Source organism: Thermobia domestica, chromosome 4 (genome assembly GCF_964235325.1).
Source record: "Thermobia domestica chromosome 4, izTheDome1.hap1.1, whole genome shotgun sequence".
NCBI classification, from domain to species: Eukaryota; Metazoa; Arthropoda; class Insecta; order Zygentoma; family Lepismatidae; genus Thermobia; species Thermobia domestica.
The window spans coordinates 218,328,511-218,356,467 of NC_137457.1; the positions used below are offsets into that span (position 1 = coordinate 218,328,511).

The 27,957-nt window shown below is 36.3% G+C and overlaps 1 protein-coding gene across 4 annotated transcripts in view; it reads right to left on the reverse strand.

Annotated features, from left to right (window-relative positions):
- Window positions 1-27,957, reverse strand: part of Syn2 (Syntrophin-like 2) — a 1,212,019-nt gene that overhangs the window by 696,564 nt on the left and 487,498 nt on the right. For all 4 annotated transcript variants that reach the window (XM_081755484.1, XM_081755486.1, XM_081755485.1 and 1 more), the window contains one exon: window positions 1,768-1,917. In XM_081755484.1, coding sequence (XP_081611610.1) covers window positions 1,768-1,917 — 150 coding nt within the window. The remainder of the gene's footprint in view (window positions 1-1,767; window positions 1,918-27,957) is intronic.

Genomic DNA, 27,957 nt, shown 5'->3' on the forward strand with positions numbered 1-27,957 from the left:
GCTGTATTTGGATTCAACGCCTGTGGGAGTATCACCATTGATTTCAGCGACCGAGAAAATATGAATTCGACACTAATAGCTCAAGTGGTTGGCTTCGCATTCGGGAGGTCGTGGCTTCGAATCCCGCTGCCTACCATCTTGACAGGTTTTCCAGGGTTTCCCTCAGTCCTACCAGGCAAATGCCGGGATGGCACCTACTAAACATTCCCTGGCCGATACCTTTCCAAATCCTTTCATTGTTAATGTTGTTGGATATCCAATGTAAAATGGCCTCTGAGCTGTATCTGGTGATTGTTAAATAAATAAATAAATATAGGTTATTTTCTACTACTTTTACATGTCCCGGTAAACGCCCCCCTGAGACTCCCCTGGTTCGAATTTCGACAAAAACGTTTAACTCTGGTCTGGAGCCTAGACCAAGGTACCCCTGAACAAAATTTGGTAACTCTCGGCCCACTCGTCTGGTCCCCAGGCCACACACAGACAGACAAATACACAAACAATTTATTTTATTTATATTAGAAGATAGTTTACAAGACAGTATTCAGTGTGTACTTTTTATAATAATTGAGGTCATAACGAAAGGAAAATTGTTTCAGAATTTCATGTCACTCCCCCTTCGTTACGAAATCCTGGCTAAACGAACCAATATATGTTCCAGTAAAATAGTTTAGAGTGATCGAGCCCCTTTTGTGATGACCACAGTATTTCATGTCACGGACTCCCCCCCCCCTTCACGAAATCCTGGCTACGTGCCTGTTTGCATAGGCATATAATGCAAAATATATTGCATATGTGGTAATTTTCTCTTCACATGTCTCATCTATAGAATCCCTTCACATACTAACTGTACTAAAAGTAAAAGATACGTAATTAGAACTACAGCGTTATTATCATATACTGAAAATGTAGACAGTACTAAATGATAATGACATTCATGGGAAAGGATTTCCTGTCTACTATACTACACTGCAGATTTATTTTCAAATTTAAAACGTTTTCTGAGCTCAACAAATACAAAATGAGAATAATTCCCATCCGTTACATGAAGAAGCTACTGAAAACGCTGGAGGAAAGGATGAGTGTCCGTGTCCATAAAATGCAATGTTCTATCTCATAATAACACACATATTTTTGCCTTGTCCGCATTATGGAGATCTCCGTTAAATGAATGAATGAATAAATGAATGATTGGCGGTTTAATGAGAACGTCAGCAACGTGGTTATTTGTCCCCGTCACGAATCCCCGTTAAAGGAAGTTTCTTTGTATAGTACCAAACGACGTACATTTTCGATCTTTTTTAAAGTATAAACGTTATTTTTTTAAAAATTACATTGATTTAATTTTTGAAATTGGTTAAAACAAAGATTAATGTTTAACTTCTTTCTTATGTACTGTCATTTTAAAGACTATGGTCACATAAAACTAAAGCAATCACAATCGAGTTTTCAGAACCACTAACGCGAACAAAAAGTAACAAACACAATGACCAATTAACCACATTCATAACAAGAGATAGAATTAATTTATTCCAATACTGTGTCAAATACATCATATTTTCAATCTTGAAACTTTCATCCAAGCATGAAGATACTATGTTCAATTTATACGCCAGCAAAAATTTTATGTTTATAAAGGGAAATGATTATGCTATAAAGCTAAATCAATAGGGACTAGATTTAACACACATCCTAATTACGACTCTTCTCTCTTCGCGTGTATGTTATCTTTTTATGGTTTGTTAGAGAACATGGGAAATAACTCACCCTTGAGTCGACAGGAGGATCGATGTTGTAGTTGTGGTTCACGGGAGAAAGTTCTTCTTTTTGTAGCTTCAACGTCTCCATCGACAGATGAAGACGCATAGGAGATGGTCTACTCTTCCCATCGCTCACAGTCACCATCCCACTCCGCACCTGAAAAACACAGAGTAACTATCAATAAAACATATATGTAAGAGAGAAATTACGGTGAAAACTCAATTATTCTTTAGATCAGAACTTTGCATCTATCTAGGAGTGTGCTGTCCTTTACAAGATTACATTTTCCCTTTGATATATAAGTAATCATAGTGTATATACAGGATGTCCGGTGAGAAAGTGTTATTTTAGCTCATAGGGGAGATCGGGATCTACAAAAAAAAAAAAAAAAAAAGTGTAGTTTAAAGAAAATTAGGTTTTGTTGAACGAGGATGGACAAGAACTCTTCTACACAGAAGACCTAGAGATGGAGGAACGTTAAGAAACATTAATTACGTAGGAGAATTACGGGGAAGACACGTTCAACACGGAATGGCCATTCTGGAACAACGATACGGAATGGTCACTAGAAAAAGAAACAGAATATAAAAATGAAACAAAATTAAATATTTTAGTTTAACGTCCACGATTTGCCCTTTAGGATAAGGGGGACAATGATCAAGGCAAGTGAATGAAGGAATAATTGGTGGAATAAGAAAGTGGAAGGAGACGGAAGTACCCCAAGAAAACCCACGGGCACGATGTTGTCCACCACAAACTTACTTGGCCGGTGATCGAACAAGAGACCCGACGCACCAGAAGTAAGCGCCCTACCACTGAGCCACCGTGCTCCCCAACAAACAGAATGTCCAAGCACAGATCAGCTGGAATATGCTGATCAAGAAGCGAGTTGATTCACACCAGAAGCGATGAGGGAGGAATCTAACTGGATGTTCACACTAGAAACAGACATTAAACAGAGATGAAAAAATCAAGGATACAACAAGGGTAAATTGACATTGAAGGACAGAAACAGAGATATGGATGTAGTGGTAAATAATGAAAAAGAAGAACATAAGAACGTGAATCAGATTGAAGAAGTTCAAGCTGCAATAAGTGAATTCAAAGAAGAAATGGAGAATAATGAAACTTTATTAGTAGTCTTGAAAGAGTTAGCAGTATGGATTTGGTTTGCCTAGGCAAATTCAAGGGGAAATGAAAGTTCATGGTTGAATATATGTTAGGGCTAAATGTGCCCATAAAAATATACTCAATTGTAGATAAAAGTTTAATATTATAGAGTTACTATATTTGTCTTAGAAGAAATAGTTAAGTGCCGGTTTAGATTTACAAGTATTATGAAAAGAAAGTCTAATTAAACTTTATTCACAAATAACATTCAGGTGTAATAACAGGGGATTTTGAGTAACAGAATAAGCTATTTAAAAGCCTTGAAACTGATAGTTAATGTCATTATATGATTTCAGTATATGACTGTGACCGTTCGTTAAAGCTAAACTTTCCATTAGTATTATTAGCCTTATCAGCTTAATATAAAAGGCACTGACTTCGATCAACAACTGAATTCCATATCACTCTTCCAAGCCTCAATTTCTTTTTATTCGCATTTTAAGCCTCTCAGGTTGGTAATTATTGAGCCAGATATTATGTAAATTTGAAGCAAGTGTGCTGTTTCTTTTATCCGACTTAAGAGACTTGAAAGTTTCAAGTACGACTATTATGTCAATTTGTTACAAATCCACAAGTTGCACAAACTGCGCGTTCACAAGTGACTGCCCGTTGCTTACTCGCATTGACGGTCGAAAGTGTTTTTGTTAATACCCGTTAGTGCTACACTTGTTTGTCAAGCTTCTCTCGAAAATTTGTACAATTTCTAAGAATTTTGTTGGGCATAATTAGTCGCGAAAAGCTTTAAAACTAATAAAACCAAACACTAGCCGAACTACTCGGCTAGTTCGAGTACTCGGAGAACCTACGAAGTGAACCTCCTACTTCACCGTTGGCGAAACGTTCTACGGGCTAATATTCCTTTGGTTGTTTATTTGATTTGGAGATTAGTGGCTCTTTCAGCACCGAGGTTATAAGAGACATGGACTTTCAGGTTAACGTGGGATCCGAACCAAATAAGTTCACACGGGAAATTGAACCCTAGACTACTGTGCTGAATGCGCGTACGCCTACCATATAGCCACGAGAGAGTTAAGATTTCTTTTCGTACTCCAATCAACATACTTGAGCTATCAACAAAGGACCAACCACTTTTGCTACCAAACTGTTGTCCCATCTCTCATGGGTTTACAAAATGTTCTTGATTATTGAACAATAAACCTGGAGCTGACTGATGTGAAAACTTAACTTTCAAATTTGATTTACGGTGATTAGTAAATTCGCAAAAATTTTGTCATATTATTTGAACATCAACAGAAAGTTTAAGAACTGAAATCGAAATTCTTCTCAAAAGACTAAATTACTTCACTTTTAATACGATAATAAAAAAATTAAAAAAAAAAACACTTAATATAAAGAACGAAATGTCGTAAGTTGTTCTATAGTATTCTGACTAAAATATTCAATACCGTGATGATAACAAAATTCCAGCAATATTTTATAATTTGATTTAAATTTTACTTTCGCGAAACATATCAATTTACATTACAGTTTGCGAAGTTAATGTCTCATACAGATTCAGTACAATGAAAAATACAGTCTCAACAAATCAACAATGGAGAACTAGACAATTTTACGAAATCACTAATGGAAATATTCTATAAATGAATACGTTCAATAGATCAACTTTTAACTTAAACGTTGTCCTATCTCATCAAAAACAACGCGTTGAGAGAAAAAAGAACTATCCGACGATGCAGAAGAATTAAACATCAATTCCACGAGGATGAACTTACCCTAACGTTTCCTCTGACATCACAAAACCCTCAAACGCAACGATGAGCTTTGCTGAATAGTTCAACAAAACACTCGACCTGCGGCGAGCCAGTTGCCGCTTTGTGAGAGTCCATAGATTTACTACAAATACATTCCATTTGCTTTTTGATAGTCTTTCAAAAGGAGTGAGCTATTATTTTCCGTATGTTTTGTGAGTGTTTGCAGAAGGAAATATTCAAACTTTGCATACCATATATTAAGAAAGAAAAAAAGAAAGAAAAACAAATATTTGATGTATTTATTTTTCCTCGGAAAGGAAGATATAATAAAACGCGGATTTTACATTAAAAACTTGAAACCTAAAACCAACGCAAATACGAAGTGACTCGTCAGAGGCGCTAAACTTTTCCCTCCAGAATTACGGAAGTTACTGAAGAAATGTTCTGAAATTTATGTACACGTAACTCAGCGTTGCAATATAGGATCGAGTCTCCTTCCACCTTCGATAACTGTGGACTCCTTCACCTTCGGTGGTTGTAGTTTGGTCAGATACGCAGGCATGAATACAGCAAACATGTAGTCAGAGTGTAGCTTTTAAAAAAAAAATGCTCTCAAGCTCTCCTGATTTAACGCCACCGAACTCTTCGTTTGGAACTTCTTGAAGAAACGAATATACAGAAATATGAAAAGTCGATAGTGTCAAGAAATTGTAGGCATAGTTATTTTCAGTGCAAGACTGCGTTTGTACAGATTTCGACTGTTCGTCTTACTCTCCATAATATATAAGGGACGAAACATATGTTCTCGAGCCAAGTATGCGATACTCATCCAAACTATGTAATTTATGGTTGCTACTACTGTTGCTCTTTGAGATGGCGGGTTCTCATGTTACCAAGGATCGCACTTTATGAACCACATGCCCGAACCTCTGATATACGTATCTATCTACGATATCCAATATTTGAGGAAGGCTCAGAAATAGCACAGTGCTCCTTTTGCTCTGATTTAATACAGCGTTGATCCTTTTTCTGTGACATGTGGGAACTTCTCAGTTAGTTAGTTGGTTGATTAGAGTTTACCGTTTCATTCAGCAGCGAGGTTACATGGGGCGGAACCTACAGCTGAACTTGGGATCCAATCCCCGTAAGCTCTCATTGGGAATCGAACCCGGGTCTCCCGTGCCAAACGATTTTTTTTTTTTTTTGTAATGCATTGTTTACTTATTGACTATAACTATAACCAATGTTGGAAAAGGTACAAATGAATCCCGGCCAGAAAGCCATAATTTTCGAAGCCATATGACCCTCATATATACAACAGTCATCCTTCGTGCAAGTCTACACACAGCACTTTCCAACTACCCGCAATAACTTCTCGTAAATGTTCACGCATGTTGTTACCTACAAGTCGAATTCGTTACCATATATTTAAAACGATCTTCTGTAGGTACAGTTTTTTTTTCTTTTTTTTAAAATCATGGATCAGTTGTGTTCTTCTTCCTACTCCTCGCTTTCCTTCCATCTTTCCAATGGCAATGTGAAGACAGTAAAACAGTAAAATCTGTTAATACAGTAAAGTCCTGATTACCTGAGTGCCGCGAAAAAAAAAACCCTGTTGCAGTCGCGTTTAATTATTTTTCGTAAGTAGTCGCTGCGAATTAATGCTCCAATACAATATATATATATATATATATATATATATATACAAACTGGTGTTGTTGACGCTTTAATCCACTGCCCTATACTACGAACGATACGCGATGACAGGGGTTTGCAACACGTGTGTGGATACACGGAACTGTGGGACGCTCCGTTCGTTGCGCCATCTCTTGTCCACCCGCACGAATTAATTCCTAGACCAAATACATATATAACTTATATTAATTATATGCTCTAAAACATAAAAATTGCATTGTAAAATCAATATTTTCAATAATAGTGCACGTTTCGAGGTGCAACTCTATTCTGATAAGCAAAAGTTGATTGTTGTACGAAAAACGGTAATTATGAAGAGTGACTTGCTGTGCTGTACTATACATACTTTAAAAGTTTTATATTTTTTTCTGTATAATAAAATATAGTTTTTATGCTGAGATACGTTTTTTTTTTTTTTTTTACATGTTTGAACCTCATTTATATCTTTTTTTTTCGGGCTATCCCCACGGTGCCCTTGCCACCCAACTCTAACGACAGTCATGGCTTTACTGTACGATGTTTGCATATTATGGTAGAGGGAAGTCGGGTATCACTAAAGAAAGCTTCCGTTTATTTACTTAAAGAACAATGAAACAAATCATGTAGACAATGAAAAGGTCGAACATTCGCTCCCGGTGCTGAAAGGGATAACTGACGGGTAATGTGGAATACTATGAGGGAAGAAGTATTCCACTTTACCCGCCATCCGCCACATTAGTCTTTTAACCTCTCACTTTCAACTGATTGGCAGAATCCACATTACACATTGTTCCTTTCCTGTGCCACACTTTTTTACTTAGCACCATAATTATAAGGTTCACTCATGCACAAGAAGTTACATTACATAAGTGAAATATACATACCTTCAAAAGTTTAGCATTTCTCACAAATTAGATTTTCTTCTCGCACTGCGACGCTTGCAACAACAGCAAGCTCATATTTTCATGGAAGCCTATATTGCCCTTGGGAGGGCAGCACAGGACACTTCCGCTGGGCATCACCCACTACCACCGCTGAAACACTGGTATTCCACATTACCCGAGGTATTCCACAATACCCGACTTTCCTCTAGCTTTTCTCACTGCGGTAAGCGAATGATAAGTTATTTTTGAGGTATGCACGTTCTTGTAGTTCTTTTAGATTGAATATTAGTAAAAGAAAACTTAAGTAAATGGACCACACACTATAGTTGAGAATCTCTTAGAGAAAGTATGGGAATTGCATATGTAAGCATCATTCACTTTCTCTCACTCTTTCTTCCAAACATTTTATAAAATGTATTGTTCTAATTATTAAATAAAATCATCTTTATATTCAATTATTAAAAGAAACTAATGTCTATTTTCTTTCGTTAATACCAACATAAAATCATAGCAGAATTACGTGTATATTACGTGAAGGAGTTGCAGTGTATTTTCTCAATTAAAATTGAAACCGAAAATGGTAGCAGATTCCGACATTTCCGGCTTTAGTAGAGAGATCAGGGTGGAAACAGAATATATGCTTGGGACATTTAATTAACTGTAGAAAACATCTTCTCTCTACTTATTACCGTTTTGATTCTATTGCGATCAAGGTTAAAGCCGGAAGTGGTTTATTTTTATGCCTATTTTTAGAAACAAATAATTTCAAAAAATGATCTTCGCTATCTCCTATCGTTTTTGCTCTAAGTAGATCAATATTGAAACCAGAAGTTGTGGAGTTTTATCACTTCTGATTGTAGTAGAGAGTTAAAGATGGAGATGTTAGGACGCTTAATCAATTGCAGGAAACTGTATTCGCTCTGTCTATTACCGTCTTTGCTCTATAGCAGTGGTCCTCAACCGATGTGTCACAACACATTGGCGTTTCACGCAATCCACTAAGGTGTGTCGTAAATTTGATAATTTAAAAATCATGAAGAGTTTCATAATAGTTAGTTAAAAGCAAGACAGACTGTACCAGTCAACACTTCCAGCGGCAGCAATAATCCTCAGTGCTATATAGAATCATTATAAAAACTAATTGATTTCACTATTATAATAGGCATTATTATTAGTAACATTTATAATAAAAATATCAAACAAGTGTGTCGTCATAGCCAAGACATTTAGTAAAGTGTGTCGTCAGTCAAAAAAGGTTGAGAACCACTGCTCTATAGTAATCTATGTTAAAACCGGAAATGCTTAATTTCTATCACTTCCGGTTTGAATATTACTTCCATTAAAGAACTCGATTCTGGCCAAACTTAGTGATTCATCAAGTAGATTTTATCTTCCAAACGGACGCACACACACACACAGAAACAGGTAAAACTGTCTGTCCGCTCAGTCACGCTAGGCACGTGTCTAGGGCGCAACAAATTTGGGGGCGAAAAAAATAGGAAATATTAAAATACCTGGTGCAGAAAACGTCGTTTCCGTTCCGGTTGAACTACCCGGTTAAAAACAAACTAGATCTCGGCGGCTGATGTACATGTGATACGTATCAATTTACTTTTGTTAACTGAAAATATCTATTTATATTACCGGTACTTGATAAATAAGAATATTTAAGGACAGTTATCTGAGGATAACTGGGGGATGAAAACAAACTATTAACTGTACTAATATTAGGAAAAGTACATGTTTTCTGCTATTAGCAGGCAAAATCCGAGAAGTGGAAATGAAGATGATAATTAACAAGTTGAAAACAGTTCATACAATAATGTATAGGATCTACTCTATACTGTAATTGCAAATGAATTCACTAATTTACTGTACTAATTTACAAAAACGGTGGGTGGGTGGGGTGGCCTGTGATGCCGTAAGGTAAGAAATGAACAAGAGTGGCGAAACCATGCCACTATCCTTTTCTCACGGCTGCTGGTTGCCAGTCCGGGACGCTGCGGGTCCATAGGTGGTGGATAATGGAAAGATTTTCCAAAGAGCAAAAACAAAGAAAGATAAAAGAGTAAGAGAGTTAAGGGAAAATCCCTCTCGAACCAAAAGTGGCAAAGTAATAACTGAAGGAGGGAGTGCTCTGGAAATAGTGGGGGAAAGCTAACAATTTGAAGTGACTAGGGCGCCGGGAGGTTAAAAACGGCCATGGAAACAGGGTAATATATGAAGGATTTTTGGCATATACGCTCAAAAGTTATTGATTTATTTATTTATTTTTACTGTTTTTAGAGGGGACAAGAGTATAATGGTCCGTACACTATTCTGACTAATAAAGGCGGTCTTCACTTGAAAATAATTTTCCGAAACGCTGCATTTGGCAAAACAATTAGCAAACAAACCAGCAACTGAAATTGGTCAACAGCGTAAATATTCAGATATGTATTCTCCGATGATGTAACTCTTGTTGCGGTTGCATTACAATGCACATTTGCTTTCCACATAAATGTACCCTTACACATCAACATTATTCGGTACGAAGGATGGAAAAGAGAAGTATTTACACGCATGACGTGAAGTTAATTTACACAACCTTGTTTGTATAATGTTAACGTATTTACAACCGGAATTGGTAGAGACAGCAATACAAAACTCAGTGACGTGAGATTCTGAAAGCTTTTTCAAGTACAAGATAAATGATAAATACAGTCAAGCGAAAACAGAATCTCACATCTAATGGCACAAAACATACTGCTAACTTTCAAATAATGATAAATATGCCAATTCGTTGCAACAATATTGTTCGGTGACATTGTTGTTTCAAACTGTCAGAATTGTATCCTGTGGGTTACCTGTCACAGCTAGATTTAAATTCGAGGATGAGTAGTAACAACAGATATGTGAAATTAGGATGAATTTATTTCCTTTTTTTTTTTTTTTTTTATTCGTAAGCGATCCGTTTTATTCCCTTTTCTCTGTTTTGAGCACCATTTCAAGTTCACATGGACGAAAGCAACGACACAAACACATCCAGCGGCTTCCAATGAAATGAGATAATAACTCAATAAAATTAAAGCGATTGGAGCCACAGATTTCCGTAATCAATTCAGAAACACAGCACTAAACCTACCAACAGCCATCTGCTAAATCCGGTTAACAATACACAAACTACAATTGTGTTCCATCATGCCTGACTTAGGTCAATCGTTACACTCCTATGCCCATAATTCATCACACATACACTTCCTACAATAGAATTAATACAATGGAGAAGGAAATCGATGAACTGATACTGTCTGCTAAAAGATTATCATCATCCGTTACAAGCTGAAATCCAATATCATCCTCAAACTTCTGTTTCTGAGGCTAACTTTAGGAAGAAATTAAAATAGTATTACTCAAAGTTGTACAGGATGGTCCAAAAGTGTGGAAATATCCTAATAAGTAGTAAACGATGCAAAATATAACCAAAGTAACAATGCAGATAGGGAATATGGATGAGGGAATATTTGAGGGCACATCGCAATGACGTTCACCATCACGAATTTTATGCAATTGTGTTAAATACAAACCGTAGCATACGGTAATTTTAGTAACAATTTTTTGTAGAAATTGAATGGTATTGTTATTTTGGATCTAGTGCTATGTATCACGAAGTTATGATTATTTCTTTGTATTGTTGCAGGTGAGTTACAAGATGACTCTGATGCATACAGAGCGCATTGAGAAAATGCTGATCACTGAAGAACGAAGTGTCAGGTTGATTGTAGACCATTTCAACTTTCGTCATCCCGAAAGGATTCTCATCAGCAATGGCGCTGAGCTCAAGGTGCTTAGCAAATTCTAAGAAATTAAAGCAGGGCAGATCGACCCAAGACTGAGAGACCACGCACGGCGACAGACAAGGCAACAACTGTGGCACTGAGAGTATCATTCAGCCAGTGAAAGTGGTGTTAGTTGCACCTCAATCGTGCGCATTATGTCAGTAAGTAAGTGGCACCCTTATAAAGTGCAACTTCACCAAGACATTACAGAAGATACCCAGATCGTCCTCTGGAAATTGTCCAACGAATCACAAAGCAGCTAAAACAAAACATGCTCTGACGTATTGTTTACTGATGAGGCAAACTTGTACGTGTGGGGCGAGCAAAATAGAATGTGCAGCAGGTAGTAATCCGTGCTGGTTTGACGCATCCACAATGTTCCTGGCGAGGTGATGACATGGTGTGGTGTGTAGGGGACTCACGTTGTGAGCCTATTCTTCATCGACAGGGCCTTGACGACGATGGGTTAACGGCATATATTAGAAGACGACATCTTGTCATCAAGACTGTCGGGGGACGGGTCATTCCCTAAGCTTTTCATGAACGATGGCACCTACCCCATTACGATACTATCTGCCTCTGTGAGTACCTCGATCAGTAGTTTCAGCGTGCGCGGATTGGTAGGTGAGGTGTTAGGGAATGGCCCCTCGTTCCTGTAATCTGATCCTGACCTCACCGTATTAGATGGAAGTGGTCTATCACCACATTTCGCTCGTCACCCACAACGATCTGCAGTCGTTTGGCCTGATTTGCGGACCGGCTCCACTAAATGCATCCGGTCCATTGTTTGTCTTAATTGAAAGAATTGAATTGTACTTGTGCACGATGTACACCAGGGTTTGTCCCTCAATCTTGATTCGCAATTTCCGACGTAACCATTATTCTTTAAGAGAGTGGGATACGCCCACTGCGCGGCCATTTTGAAATCCTGAGTGCCTAACAGATACCTACTGGTCGAGGAAGCCTTGCTAGCTAGTCAAGGTCTCACATGCTCTGCAGATATGCTTCCCAAGCGTTATAAGGCAAGTTCACCTCCCGCCCATTCTTGCCGTTACTCACATTCGTGGGATAAGTTCACATAGACTACCGAATCCCACAATATGACCATAGTCCGGCAGGATCAAACCCAATCCAGAGGCCTTAGGCATACCCAAGGGGGGTTATTCAATACCAGCCCTGCTTACCTCTATCGTTCAGGCTTCGCCATTTGCGCAGATGTGCCGCGTATACGTCCCAGCCTGGATCCAATGTTATGCGTTAAGTCATCAAGTGAGTTTGATGTCAGCCCCTAGTCCTGTAGAGTTTCTTCGCTTCTACCAGGATCGGAAACCGTTACCTAGATATCTAGGATTGGCACCTTTCCTCAGTCACCGTTCGGTCCCCCTCCAGGCAACAGATGGCCACACTTCCTTTAGGATTAATCCTACATTGCGATCTAAACTCCACGACATTTTTCTACAAGCTCTTAAATTTTCGACTGTTATGAGATTCTTATTGGTAAAATTAAAGAAATGAACACACACACACACACACACACACACACACACACACACACACACACACACACACACACACACACACACATATATATATATATATATATATATATATATATATATATATATATATATATATATATATATATATATATATATATATACTTGCTCTATTTAAAGAGAATAAAACTACCATCTGTATCAGATTGGCAAAGAACGACATACTTTTTAACGCCATAAAATAAGTTCTTCTAGATTTTCGCAATAACTACATATGAGACTTTAGCCCTAAATAGGTAAGTGTTGTAAACTTCTTTCTCGAATTCCATTGATGGGCCTAGATTGAAAGCAAAAACATTTGCTCCTAACTATATTAGGAAGTATTAACAGAGAATGGAAGAAAGACGAAACACTGAGTTTCAATTAGCTTGCCCGCTGGCCTAGTTAGAAAATAAGTTTGTTTACTGCACGTGGTCTCGAGTTCAATTGCCGGTAGAAGAGCATTTAACGAATTACATTTGTTCAATTTCCACTTTGAACCTTATTTTAGGTCCACATCTCATACAGTCTCGCTGCTGAAAGGGAGGCTAAGCTTGGACGAACAAATACCGCAATGTAACTCTGAAGAGAGAAAGTAGTTCATGGGTAAAGATAATGCCTGGAATTTGAAGCGCAATGAACCAGTGGCAGAGCCTCGTAAAGCGTCAAAGAGAAGAGAGAGAACTTCGCATTCTCCTAGTGAGTTGCCAACCGTCACACACGAAACTTAATGGCCATTCAAGTTACGTTTTCCGCACATCGACTGCTTAGTCTTTCTGTCAGCTAAAGCACTCAGCTCGGTCCAAATGACCACATCAACCTCCTCACGCTTTTCTTGATAAAGTCAGCACATTGTGTTATACTGTTTCCGCGTTCCCTTTTATTTAGCAGAGATTTCTTCCGAATTCCAATCAAAGAAAGAAAAAAGTTTGCACATTACCTCCGGTTTTCTTGCATTACCCCTTTCAGGTCCAAAAGTTATTGTGCAAGTAATTACGTTTTTTTTTTTTTTTTTTAACTTTTACTCTGAAATGCCTTACTAGAATTTTAGTGCTTAAGAAAATAATTGACAAGAGTATTTGCCATATAAATGAATAACAGTGTGCAAGTGGAAGACAACGAGAACTTTGAATACTGTGAACTAAATTCATAACATAATGTATGACAGCGTTAATATTTCCAAAGATAACGTCCAACGCATTTCCATAGTGAAAAATGTAATTCATTCGGAAAACCCATACCGTACTTAGGAAAATTCCAGAACCTGTCTAATACACAAACAAGAAGACCACATTGCCTAATATACTATTGCTTAACACTTAACAAAGAAAAAACCCTCAAAACTGGCGATTTAAATTTTCGAATGCACACTAATGTATTTGCATTTTTATCACAGATGCAACTTAACGGAAAGTAAATATAAACATTTCAATACTGCTTCAGAACTATATTTAAAATATGAAAATAATATGTGACCAAAGCAAGTACCTCTATTTTAATATTTCTTACAGTTTTAGCAACATATCACTGCATTTATCAGCCAAGTCACATCAAGTAAGTAAAGTTTGTCCAGTGATAGACTCTAGAAAGATTATCTTGAAGCCTTTGGATGAAGAATAAAATAGGTGGGAGGAGAAATAAAAGAACAACGAAATCGAGTAAGTAATACAAGATAAGTTAAGGGAATGATGGATCAAGTAGGAATAACAAGTAAAAACATTTAGGTTTAGTGTACACGTTAAAGCGGTGTTTCCGAGCATTGAAAAGATATATCTTGAAGGTAATGAAAGGGTAAATGATCCCCCCCCCAAAAAAAAATAGAAGGAGAAAATGATAAAGGGAAAACAGTATTTGTACTATAGGGGAGAAGCTGGTAAGAATAAAGGAAGGATTGATTATACGATCAAGATCACGTTCCGTCTGTCAGAGATTGTGATGAACAAATGGGAACAAAAAAGGGGGGGAAAGGAGGAGAGAAGCGAAGATAATGTATGTCATGTAGGTTATGTTACACTGTCAAAACTTTAACATTGGATATTAAAATATAATGTTTGGTTGAGTCAGATTTTATTTTTATTTAAGCAAAAAATTGCAGTAAATTTAACGTTTCAAAAGTTTTACAGTACCAGTAAATCAGAACAAATATTTGAAAAAAACAATGTTTCAACCCGGATTAATGGACTCCAACGTTTTACATTAAAAAGTTATTAATAAGATAATTTAATGAGCTAGATAAATCAGATTCATTTAAAAAATGCACACTAGAAATCTTAATTTCCTTCACAGATCAAAGTTATTATCTCAAAACATTAGATTAAAATGTTCCTTTAGTAACAATTTTCATTATTCATACTACCACACCAAGCACAAAGTTTTCCCATTACAGAAGTCTTTCGTGAATCAAATCAGAAAACTTTTCAATAAGAAAACGATCGAAACTTATTAGTTTCTTCTCTCCTTCTGAATTTGTAATTACATGAAATTTGGACGAAATTTAACTATGGTAATTCTATCACGTTAGTCACTTTCGTACTAATAACAGACTTATCAATCTTGGCTGACATATTTTACAAAAATCTTCTAATCTACAATTTTCTTCAACAGTTCTTCGATCCAAACAAACTTTATTCTTTGATAATAAAAATATCCAGCACGAACCTCATATTTTTACATCTAAAGGTATTTGTTATAAGGAAAATTAAATGAAGTTTGTTATAATACATAGTAGTGAGTGTAAAACATGTAATTTTCTTTACACCGATGAAAACAATTTACAGCGACTTACGAAAAACCTGAACGCTTATCACGTAAGTAATGTTTTGAAGATAAAATGCTGATTGAGCATTGGTACGAACAGTACAGACTGATGGAACCAAGAAATAATGTAAAGATGTAATAACGTGCTCAAAATTGTAACAAGAAATATACCAGGGTTTGTTTGGAAATTATTAGGACTGATTTTTTTTTTTTTTTTTTTTTTTTTAAGAAAATTATTCACAGTTTTGACGCATTGACTTAATGGTTTTTAAAATATGCTCCTTCTGCACCAACACAGCGTTTCTAGCGACTCTGCCAATCCCTGAAGGCTTCATGGAACGCAGAAGCTGGAATGCTCTTCAGCTCCCTCGTTACAGCCTCTTGAATGGCCTAGACCGAACTGTGGTACCGTCCTCTCATGACTTTCTGTCGGTGGAAAAGGAAGAAGTGTGCAGGAGCGACATTCGGGTTGTGGGGTGGCTGGAGATGCTGTGTGATTCCATGTTTGGTCAGAAAGTCGATGACATCAAACGTGGTGTTGCTCGGCGCATTGTTAGGATGAAGCTTATATGATCCAGCGATTGCTGGACGGACGCAGACGAGTCATTTCACTAAGATTTCTCACTTTCGCTACGTTTTCGTCACTTTTTGCCGCTGAAGGGCGTCCTGACTGTTGCTCATTTTCAACTTGCTCACTTACCTCCCGAAACAATTTGTGTCACTCAAAAACACTTGATCGACCAATGTCATCACTACCATAAGCAGTCTTGATCATGTCATAGATCTCACTCGTAGTTTTACCCAGTTCAACGCAAAAATTCATCGCGTAACGCTGCTCTAATAAACGATTCATTGTGGAGATGACAAGGCACCTTGAAAGGGGTTCATCTTAAACTTGATCTACACTCTGTAAAGGCTTGGAGACGACTGGTGACTGGTGCGCTAGTAGCTAAGACCACCACCACCCAATCAGTGCAGTAACATCCCCCTTCTTCATCACGTTTTGGCGGGAAATAATCAGTCCTACTACTTCCCGGACAAACCATGTATAATGACTTACAGTTATGTTTTGGAAGATCAATTTTGGAAAGTTATTTGGGAATTTACGCAAATTTATATTTTACTATTATGTTTAAAGTTAATGTAATGTATCCTTAATGATGAAAAATCTCTATAATAAATTAGTATATTTTTTATACTCTGATTGCAATTATTGAATGTGTATTTGTAATGTATATGTTTCAGTAAAATCTGAACAGGTCTGATCTGTGAATCTAAATCTTGTAAGAATGCGGATGTACTAAAATGTGACGTAACTAAACATTCCCACGTCAAAATAAAGAAGAATCTCTAAAATAAAAATAATCTACATCTTAGTACCTAGGTATATTACCTACTACAGAAAAAAGGAATTGATTGTTCGAGAAACCGCACAGTCGCATTTTCTGGTAAATGATATAGAATTCCAATCCAGATGAAAACTTTCAGAAGTAAATCCTATAATATGTGCAAGTGTTCTAGGCAGATGTAGTACGTTTCCTTAAACTGAGAACACCCATTACGTTTTCGAATAGAATTGTTCCTCAATAGTTACAGAGTGGAAGCTGACATGGAGGTTAAAACATACATTTACAATCGGAAGAAGTTTTTTGTCCTGTATGTCAGAAACAAGTAAGTTTCGTTACACTTTCTTAAATTTACGATAGAATTCTACATTATAAAGATCCACTACATAAACTGGAAATGGAAGGAGATGTAAGGATGTAGAAGGAATTTATTCTTCGGACACTCAATCAATTTAAGGAAAAAGCAAATCCCGCTCTCTCTCTCTCTCTCTCTCTTTCTCTTTCCTTCTTCTTCTTCCTTTTTTTACCGATTTTGCTTTTTTGGGGTTTCAATATCAAAACCAGTGGAGGGATAGATGGAGATTGAATCTATTCTTGGGGACTCCAAATCTTGAGACTGAACCCATACGGAAAAACAATTTTGGAGATATAAGTTATTCATGAGGCTAAGTCCATACGAAACAACAATTGCACAGATTGAACCTACTCTTCAGCTTCTGAATCCTTTTTTTTTTTTTTTTTAAGATGGAACCTACTTTTGAGACACTGAATCCACATGAAAAACAATTTTGGAGGTGAAATCTTTTTTTTTATTTATTTTAGTTTTTATTTTTATTTATTTATTTATTTATTTATTTTTTACAATCCACGCACAAAAAATACTTTGGAGATGGCACCTATTGTTTAGACTGAATTCATATGGAGAAAATGAGATGGAACCTAATCTTGGTAGTCTGAATTCACGTTAAAAAAAATTCGAGATGAAACCTATTCTTGGGACCTAGTATCCATACCAAGCAAATAACTACCCCCTATTTTTTACTCTCTTTTTTTTTTTTTTTTCATATTTGCTTAGGTCCAGGAGTATCTTTGCAATGTCGTCAAAATGTCATCTGCCTTTCCAATTAACACGTAGAAAATATTAAAAAAAAAAAAACAATAATAATATACACTTATTCCTGTAAACGAATCAGGAGCAAGTTAATGAAGCCTGACTGATTACAGTTAGAGATACGGCAACATAGCATACGTCATAATGCTTGATGCCGCCCTCTGCTCAGGTGTTTCTGGCTTAGTTATTTTCAGCGCCCGCTGCTGTCAAAGAACAAACCTTTAAACGCCTGACCTTGCAGCTTGCATACAATGTAATCACACATTTTTCATGATTGTAAGTTCTTTCTTTCCCCATTTCCTTCCGGCAAGTGGAAGAGGAAAAAATATGGTGGAGCTGTGAGATTTGTGTTGATCGAGTACTAAATGAAAGGAAAGCAAGGAAGGATTTTTTTCACCTCGCAGAAGAAACACTGACTCACTGTTCCAAGGGCGAGAGATTTCCGTAGTAGGTTTTCGAAAACTGATTGCTTTACAATGTTCACATAACAAATTATTAACTAACTATCTCTATGGACTATGGAACCCGAAGCTTCAATGATGCGTTCACAAAATCTTTCTATTGACTTCTATCCTTAGGCAATTGGATCAAGTTTCTGCTTTGTATTCCTATCTCTGCGAGATCCATCTTAATATTGTCCTTCCATCTGCGCCTAGGTCTTCCTAATGGTTTTCTGATTGGTCTTCCAGACAAGACTTTGAAAGCGTTTCTGCTTTCTTCCATTCTAGCTACATGATCTGCCCACCTAAGCCTCCTAGACTTGATGACTGTAACAATGTTGGGTAAACCGTATAAATTATGTAGTTCCTCGTTATGAAGTTTCCGCCATTCCCCATTCCCGTTCCTCTTGGGTCCGAATATTCGTCTCAGGATCTTGTTCTCAAATACTTTCAGTCTATGTTTTACCCTCAGAGTAACCAACCATACAGAACAACAGGCATGATTATCGTTTTTTATATTTTAAGCTTCAAATTCCTCGACAGAATTCGCGACGACAAGAGATTTTCAACCGAATAGTAACACGAATTCTCTACTTTTAGTCGACATTTAATTTCCTCGTGAGTATGATTTTCGTCTGTTAATACTGATCCTAGATACTTGAAAGTATCCACTTTACCAAAAATATTATTTAATATTTTAACGTATCTATAATTTGCTGTATTACGGTCCCGACGCACTTCCATGTATTTAGTTTTCTCTGTATTTACTTCTAAACCCATGTCCCTGCAAGCGTTTAATAAGATCTCTGCATTTCTTTCTATTGTTCTCCTATCATCCCCTATTAAATTACATAATCAGCATATGACATAACCTGGTGAATACCGTTCAACTCTAGGCCCTGGTTGCTATCTTTGATTTTCCTTATAGGGTATTCCAGAGCAAAGTTGAATAACAATGGCGACAACGCATCTCCTTGTTTCAGGCCATTTTCGACGTGAAAGCTCGTAGATAAAAATTTTCCTACCTGGACTTTACTTTAGGATTCATTTAAACATATCTTAATTAATCTAATTAGCTTTCTCGGTATTCCAAGTTCTGTAAGAACATTGTATAATGTTTCTCTCCTAACCGAGTCGTACGCCTTTCTAAAATCAATAAATAGTTGATGTACCGGAGTATCGTATTCCCACTTCTTTTCGAGTATTTGTCGAATGGTAAATATTTGGTCGATAGTTGATTGATTTCGTTTAAATCCACACTGATAATCTCCAATAATTTCATTTGCGTATGGGGTCAATCTTGCTAATAGAATATTTGAAAGGATTTTATAGAATGTTGACAGAAGAGAAATGCCTCGATAATTATTACAGTCAGTTTTGTCGCCTTTCTTGTGAATTGAAACAATGATTGATCCTTTCTACTCTTGTGGCAGGCAATTCTTCCTTGTTCTAAATAATAACAAATTATTATGAAAGAAAAATTATTTCATACTTTCTTAATGTACTTTCTTAATATTTCCTTAACGTACTTTCAGATTTCGAAATTTAATACTACCTGACGTATATTTTTCTTAGAAGAATTTAAGAAACGAATAAGTATTCTTGTACTACATCCTAAACTGCTTTGCCTCGAAAATATTGCTGTGGAAGCATGCATGCGAAGCCACAGATAAATATATAACTGTAACACATTTAATTTAATTTAATAGCTATAAAATACAAATAAGTAGAGAATAGCAAAATGTCGAAAAATAAAATTTAAAATTTTACAAAGAAATAGGCCAATAAACATGAATTTTTCTTGTTGTTACTACCCTAGAGGTCAAAATTATCGTAGTTCTGTATCGTCAATTCATATAGATTAGGTTTAAGATAAGAAACACTCACACAGATTCAACTGATTCGGTTTCCATTACATCCGCGGAATTCCATGAATATTTTGGAGCTTCTTAGTGGATATATGATTAGCAAACGCGTCTTCGGCATGGAATGTCAGGAATCAATTTCACGTATGATTCAGACTTTGCATTAAACAGTAGATATATGTTTTAGTCCTGAAAGGAAATACTCGCACAAACTACTCATTTGCTTTAGAAACGATCGAAATCACATGCATACTTGAATTTCAAAGCATAATGAAAAAATTAACACGTTTCTACTTTAAAAAATATACGAGAAATGGATCTAGTAAACTTTTCTCCATTACTTGTTTCTTTGTATCTGTTTCAAATTGCAATATTAACAAGTATGTATGATAATGGGAATGTAACCAAAGAAATATTAATCAATTAAGGAGTTCAAACTGAAGAAGTAAGTTAAGCAGTGTTGGCAACATCAATTGTTTTCAAATTCGTGAATACTTTGAATTCTTTGTCTGACTAATCTGTTTAAAATTAAGTCCAATGATTTTATATGTAAGACATATACTGGATAGGGTAACTCTGGGTAATATGGACAATTCAATAATATGGCCAGATCTAAAGTTTTCATAGTATTATTCATACATGAATATAACTGAATTTATTAATTGACAACATATTGTGGAGCAGTTAAAAGCTGGATGCAAATATGCATGACGGTTGTGCTATAATATTACGTTATTTTGAAGGACAAAGGTAAATTTTATATTCTACAGTTTGTTTGTAAATTTCAATATCATGGATATAAGGAAAATTTTTTGAGTACTAAAAATAGCTTATTATTGTAATCTATAGACATTACGTTATCACTACACAACAAAGGCTGGAGCTACTCGATTATGTTCTAACTGCAGTGTTGCTAATTATAAATAGTAGCAAACTCGCACGTCTTGCGCAAGTGCAGGACATTATAGTTGTCTGAATGATTGAATATGATACAAAATTTAAAATATTTATGGCTAGCAAAGTAATTTTAATAACACGTTAATAATATCTTTAATTACGAATTTCTCGATAATTATTCGAATTTAAAACGTCCTCAAATCTAAGACGCACCCCGATTTCGTTGGGTTAAATTAAGGAAAAATAGTAATACGTTCCGTTTCATTATGTTGAAAATTTCATCGAGATCGGATGGGTGGTTCAAGAATTAAGTTCTATTTATTTTTATATATTAATCTCCCCTCCACTAGGATCTACCGTCGAAATGAAAATATTAAAGAAAATAATAATCAAATTCTGGGCTTGAACGTTATCTGTGTTGAAAATTTGATCGAGATCGGGTAGGTGGTTCAAGAGTTAAGTTTTATTATATATATATATATATATATATATATATATATATATATATATATATATATATATATATATATATATATATATCCCCTCTCCTCCTTCTACCCTAAGTTCTTTCGTCAAAAGGATATGATAAAAATCACCCCAGGTCCGAACCTCATCTATGTTGATAACTTGATTAAGATCGGTTTGGTGGTTTAAGCGTGAAGTCACAAAAACCGTCACTTTTATTTTATTTTATTTACATATGTGTCCCCATTTCCCTCTCTACATTGTGCCGTCAAAGTAAATTGATGAAAACATTCCAGGTCCGAACCTTATCTATGTTGAAAGTTTGATCGAGATCGGTCGGATGGTTCAAGAGTTATTAAGTTTTATTCATTTTCATATATTTACCCTCCTCCCCTCCCCTAACCTAAGTTCTACCATCAAAATGAAATAATAAAATACTTCCCAGATTCGAACTTCATTTATGTTCAAAATCTGATTGAGATCGATCGGGTGGTTCAAGAGTTATTAACTCACGAACATGGTCAATTTAATTTTTATATTTATGATTTTTATATCTCCCCCTCCATCCCATGCCCTATGTTGTTCTGTCAAAGTGAAATGGTGGAATCCATCCCAGGCACGAACGTCGTCCATGTTCAAAATTTGATCGAAATTGGTCGTTTAGTTCAGAGTTATTAAGTTTTATTTACTTTTTTATAATTTCCCCTCCTCCCCCACCACTAAGTTCTACCGTCAAAGTGAATAGCTAAAAACACTCCGAGGCCAGAACTGCATCTACGCCAAAAATTTGATCGAGATCGGTCGGGTGGTTCAAGAGATTAAAAGTCACAACCATAGTCACTTTCAATTTGGATCTGAAGTTTTTTGTTCACAGACACCGCTATTAATATACAGGGGGGCCATTTTAATCTTTCCACGGAAATACCTCGAAAACGGTTGAAGATAAATGAACTGAACAAAAACTCAAATAGGAAATACCATAGGGCAAATCGAATAGTGATATCATGGTGTCCCCCAGAGCGCTCTTCAAGGTGACCCGTTGCCCAACTTTAAAATTTTAAATGGAAACATGGGGCGACTGATACCTCGTTCGACAGATCTTTAAAAACTAGAAAGCGATGTGGCAAAAGATTTTTCATATCGGTCACTGTATTCAAAATGACCGCCAAGATATGTTATCTGTATCACATAAACGTCCAGTACCACTAATATGAAAACGGTTGAACACAAATGAACCAAACAAAAACTCAAATAGAAAAGCCATGGGACAAATCAACTGATGTTATCGCGGTGCCCCCAGGACCGCCTTTGATGGGGGCCCAGGCCCAACTTAGAAATTTTAAACGAAAATATGGATCAAGTGATACCTCGTTCGATAGATCTTCATACACTAAACAGCGTTAGGATTTAGGATTCAGATTTCTGGGCTTTCGGCATCTAAGGCCATTTAGCCCGTCACGATTTGAGGGATGACGTCCTTCGGCTAGCACACAATCCGGGGAAAGGGAAGGAAGAAAGGATTGGGGAAAGAAAAAAGCATCCTTTGACCTATAAGTTAGGTACCACCCCGGAATTTGTCTGGTGTGGATGAGGAAAACCCAGGAAATTCTCATTGAGGGTGGCTGGCCTGAAAAAGCGTGTTACACTTTTTCGACCGAGTGACCCACCGGAAATCGAACCCGGGGCCGCTCGCGGGGCCACACTAAACAGCATTGTGGCAAAAGATTGTTGATATGGGTCACCGTTTTCAAAATGGCCGCCAAGACATGGTGCCTGTACCAGATAAAACGCCCAGTACCACTGATATGAAAACGGCTGAAGATAATAACGTATGAACACAATAAAAATCCTATAGGAAATCACAGAGGGTGTTCACGGCTATCAGGGTTATCATGGGTATCATTTCACGGCTCGAAAATGCTGCAACCGAGGAGAAGATAAGAGTAAAAGTGCCATAATGCAAAAAAGGAAATCTAATTCCTAGAAAATTATCGTTCCAACGTCCTCCGTAAGTGGGTGAAACGGGACGGGAAGGAACGGTGAAATTGCAAATGAGAACCTTAGCTTCTGCAAATTGTATCTACAAGACAAAATTATCTTAAATATTTATAAGAGATAGATATCTGTAATGGAAAAAAAAAGTAGGTAAAATTCTTGTTAAATGGTACCTTCCATTTTGGTTGCAGGCAATGATTTATGCAAAAATGAATCAACTGAAACGCGAAACCAATTTGTTGAACAATGCAATTTTAGAACGATGTGTACAAACGATGGTTTTGCTCAAAAGTCGTCTGCACAATATCGGTTCATTACAGTACCAGGCACTTGTACACCCAAGTGTTTCAGACAAACCGTAGCTATTGCAAGTAAAAGTGGGGTTCTCATTTGAGAGTTTAACATTCATTCCCGCTTCACGCACTTACGAAGGGAGATCGGAAAGATAATTTTCTAACAATTAGATTTCCTCTTTAGTATTATGTTACTTATATTTTTATAATTATTATAATTAATTATTATAATCTTTTTCTCCGTTGGATTGTTCTCGAGGCGTGGAATGATAAATACCTTCTGTGATTTCCTGTACGAGTTTTATCCTGTTCATTTATCTCCAAACGTTTTCATATTAGTGGTTCTAGGCGTTTTATCTGGTACAGGCACGATGTCTTGGCGGCCATTTTGAAAACGGTGACCCATATCAACAATCTTTTGTCACAACGCTGTTTAGTGTATGAAGATCTATCGAACGAGGTATCACTTGATCCATCCTGGGCCCCCATCAAAGGCGGCCCTGGGGAGCACCGCGACAACATCAGTCGATTTGCTCCTGTCGATTTCCTATTTGAGTTTTTGTTTGGTTCATTTATGTTCAACCGTTTTCATATTAGTGTTACTGGACGTTTATCTGATATAAGTAACATATCTTGGTGGCCATTTTGAATACGGTTGCCGATATAAAATAATCTTTTGCCATATCGCTTTTTAGTTTTTAAAGATCTGTCGAACGAGGTGTCAGTCGCCCCATGTTTCCATTTAAAATTTTAAAGTTGGGCAACGGGTCCCCTTGAAGAGCGACCCTGGGGGTCACCGCGACATTAATAATCGATTTGCCCCATGTCGATTTTCTATTTGAGTTTTTGTTCAGTTCATTTCCGTTTTCGAGATATTTCCGTGGAAAGATTAAAATGGGCCACCCTGTATAGATTATAAGGGATTAATTTCTAATAAAACATTAATTAGAATATTCTAACATCATACTAGTAATGTTCGGACAAGCACGTACATAGGATTTCGTGGGGGGCGGGCGTGACATGAAATACTGTAACCATCACACCAGGGGCTCGATAATTCTAAACTATTTTACTGGAACATATATCGGTTCGTTTAGTCAGAATTTCGTAACAGGGGTGGGGTGGGGGCGTCATATGAAATTTTGAAGGCTCAGGAGCTTGATCAATGTAAACTACTTTACTATCAACATATATTGGTTTGTTAGGACAATAAAAGGAGGATATGTTGGTAAGAATTTTAATAACAAATTATGAAGAAATCTCGAGTAATAAAAGAATAAAAAAAAGTATTGAAAAAGATTTTACAATATTTACGTTCCTTTCTTTGTTCATTCAAATATAACAATTTTCCTTTAATTATGATCTCAACTATTATGAAAAGTACATATTCACTATTATAAAAAGTATATGTTCAATAACGTCTTCTAAAATATTTTACAATATCTGCGTTCCTTTTTCTGTTGAATCAAATGCTGATAGAACTCCTTTTCCACATAAATTTTTGTTTTTATTATTCCGTCAACTACTGACACTTCCAAATGACAGGTTAAAGGAGCAGTAGAATTTTTCTTTTTTTAAAATAACATGTTTGATTCTGCAAGGATGCGATGACGAAAAATTATGATTAAAAAAATGTCCACGCTGTTACTCAACGGCACCATGCTTTCGGAAGCTTGAAATCTCCCTGACTAGTAGCAGAAATTCTGAGAATTCTGTAACTTTTCTAGAAATTTCAAATTCCCTGACTCTTCCAGGATATCTTGCTCACCTCGCCTCCATGTACTTGCAAGTAATACAAATCTGCTCATAAGAAAGAGTAACCAAAAGCTGTATTTTTTTTATTATTTTGAACGCTGATCCTTCTTTTTTCATTTCATTTTGTTTCATCCTTCCTTAATTTTTTTAATTTCTGGTCTCAAAGGGGAGGGGGAGACTTCATTGTTAGTTTTGTTGAAATATCGAGAGTCAGGTTCAGCACAAAATTCTACACCTGGTAGATCATTTTTTGTTTCAACTTTTTGAAGAATGGGTTGCTCACTACCTTACTCAATCTCAGACACGTAAGAGGCAAATGTGTTCATAGAAAGCTTTATCAAATAAAAGATTAGCTGCAGGGTCATGGCGATACAGAAAGAGTTGAGAAGAACAGCCTGGTAAGCTGGCAATAGTGCGGGATCAGCGATTTGTTTCTATATAAGTACTTTCTCAACTCACGCTGACATTGATCAGTTACTTTTATATCGGTGGCTGGTATTAATTATTCTCCAAAATATTTACAGGTGATTTGAATCGTCTGATGGGAAAGTAAAATGAATTTTATTTAATAGTGAATCTGAATTTTTGTTTTACAGAGTTTGTGGATATTTAAGATGTATGGTATACACGGATGTAGTCATCTAGCCCCCAAATTATTAGCTAACTGTAAAATGTGATCCATACATTCAACAAAAGTTTCACTAATATTGTCATTGCGTATAGTATGGGCATATTCATTTCGTATAAAATCAGTAGACATAATGAACAAGCACTGCGCAATTATCAGATAAACAAAGAAACATGCTCATATTATTCAGACTTTTTTTCATAACAAAAGAGATTTCTTCGTTTTTAAAAAAAATTGAATTAAAGATATATTTTGCTTCAAAGTACGTCTAACTTTAAACAATTGGTTACAACCAAACTGATGATATTTTTAAAGCAGTGAAGCAGGGCCGGATTAAGAGCGGCTATAGACAAGGGCCTCCAGTTGGATAGGGGCCTCTACTCTGATCAAAATTTCAACTGGTTATCTAAAACGAACCACGAAGATACAATCATCATCATCATAAAATATGCCCAAAAATATGAAACATATTCCTTTAACTCTCCTACTGTATGTTCACAGAAATGCATTAGGTGATGTTAGCAGAGGCCACATACTTTTCCTAGCTCAGCGCCTCCAGATGGGGTAATCCAGCTCTGCATTGAAGGAATATTGTTACAAGTTGGCACCAAGTATTTAAATCTGTGATTCCAATGGTCAGTCTTCCACTAAACTTGAATTTAGCGATATATTATCACAAATGTAGCAAAAGTCGGCAAATATGACAAAGGCAGCCAATAGGTTCGGCACAATAGCAATTTGGCCCTTCTAACCTATATGCAATAGCAAATGACAGTTACGATGAAAATAGGATCAAAAGGTATATTTTATTTTTATCACAAACATTTAAATTTATCTCATTTGGTTTTCGAGTCTAACATTTAGTTTTCAAGTAGCTAAGAGCATTACAATGCACATTATGAATTTTTAAAATACTTTCATGTGCACTGTTGTGTTATTTTACGGTTCAAATGTGTTATGTGTCAAGTATTCAACATCCATTATTGTATTTGGTCTTAGTTTCTCATGGATAATAATTTAATAACTAACGAGAAGAATTTGCTCATTTTGTCCATTCGACTAGTTTTCTTGACAACCGTTCAAATATTTTTGAAAGACAACTCTGTGAACCTACAAAGTCTACGTTTCTGGAATATTTGTTGCAAAACTATATTTTAATATTTGTAAATAAATTTACCATTACCCTTTTCTACGTATATTACCCAAAATTACTTTATATGATTATGATATTACAAATTCGTTATATCTTTTGTGTAATATTTCTACCTCATTTTAGAATTTAAAGAATGCCTTCAAAGAAGAAATATTTGAGGTCCTAAAGCCGAAGTGTTACGAGTAGGAGAGGGCAATCTGGTTTCACTGTCACTGCTGATGTGACTTCTCTCTTATAGGACTCTGCAGCCGTCATCGTTTAAGTCAATCCATTTTTGCTCTGACACCTGTTGACGAACAACGGCCAGACGGACAGTTACTCTGTATGACTTCTTATAGTTTGGAGATGTAAGACAAGAGGTTGGTGCAGGACGTGCATTAATTTAATACAAAATATGAAGTTGTTGTTGTTGTTGTTGATTTTGAGTTTAACGTCCCGTTCAGCAGCGAGGCTATATGAGACGTGGACCTACTGATTAACGTGGAATCCGAACCACATGAGCTCCCGCCGGGAATTGAACCCGGGTCTCCCACGCCAAAATTATGAAGTTAACAACCTTCCTATTCAAACCTTCCCTCCTTCATTCCCTGTAAGCGATAATAGTAGGAAAACCATGTGATATTTTGTAGCATAATGGTGAGATTTGCAAAAAAAAAAAAAAAAAAAAAAAAAAAAAACCGTATACACTTTTTTTTCTA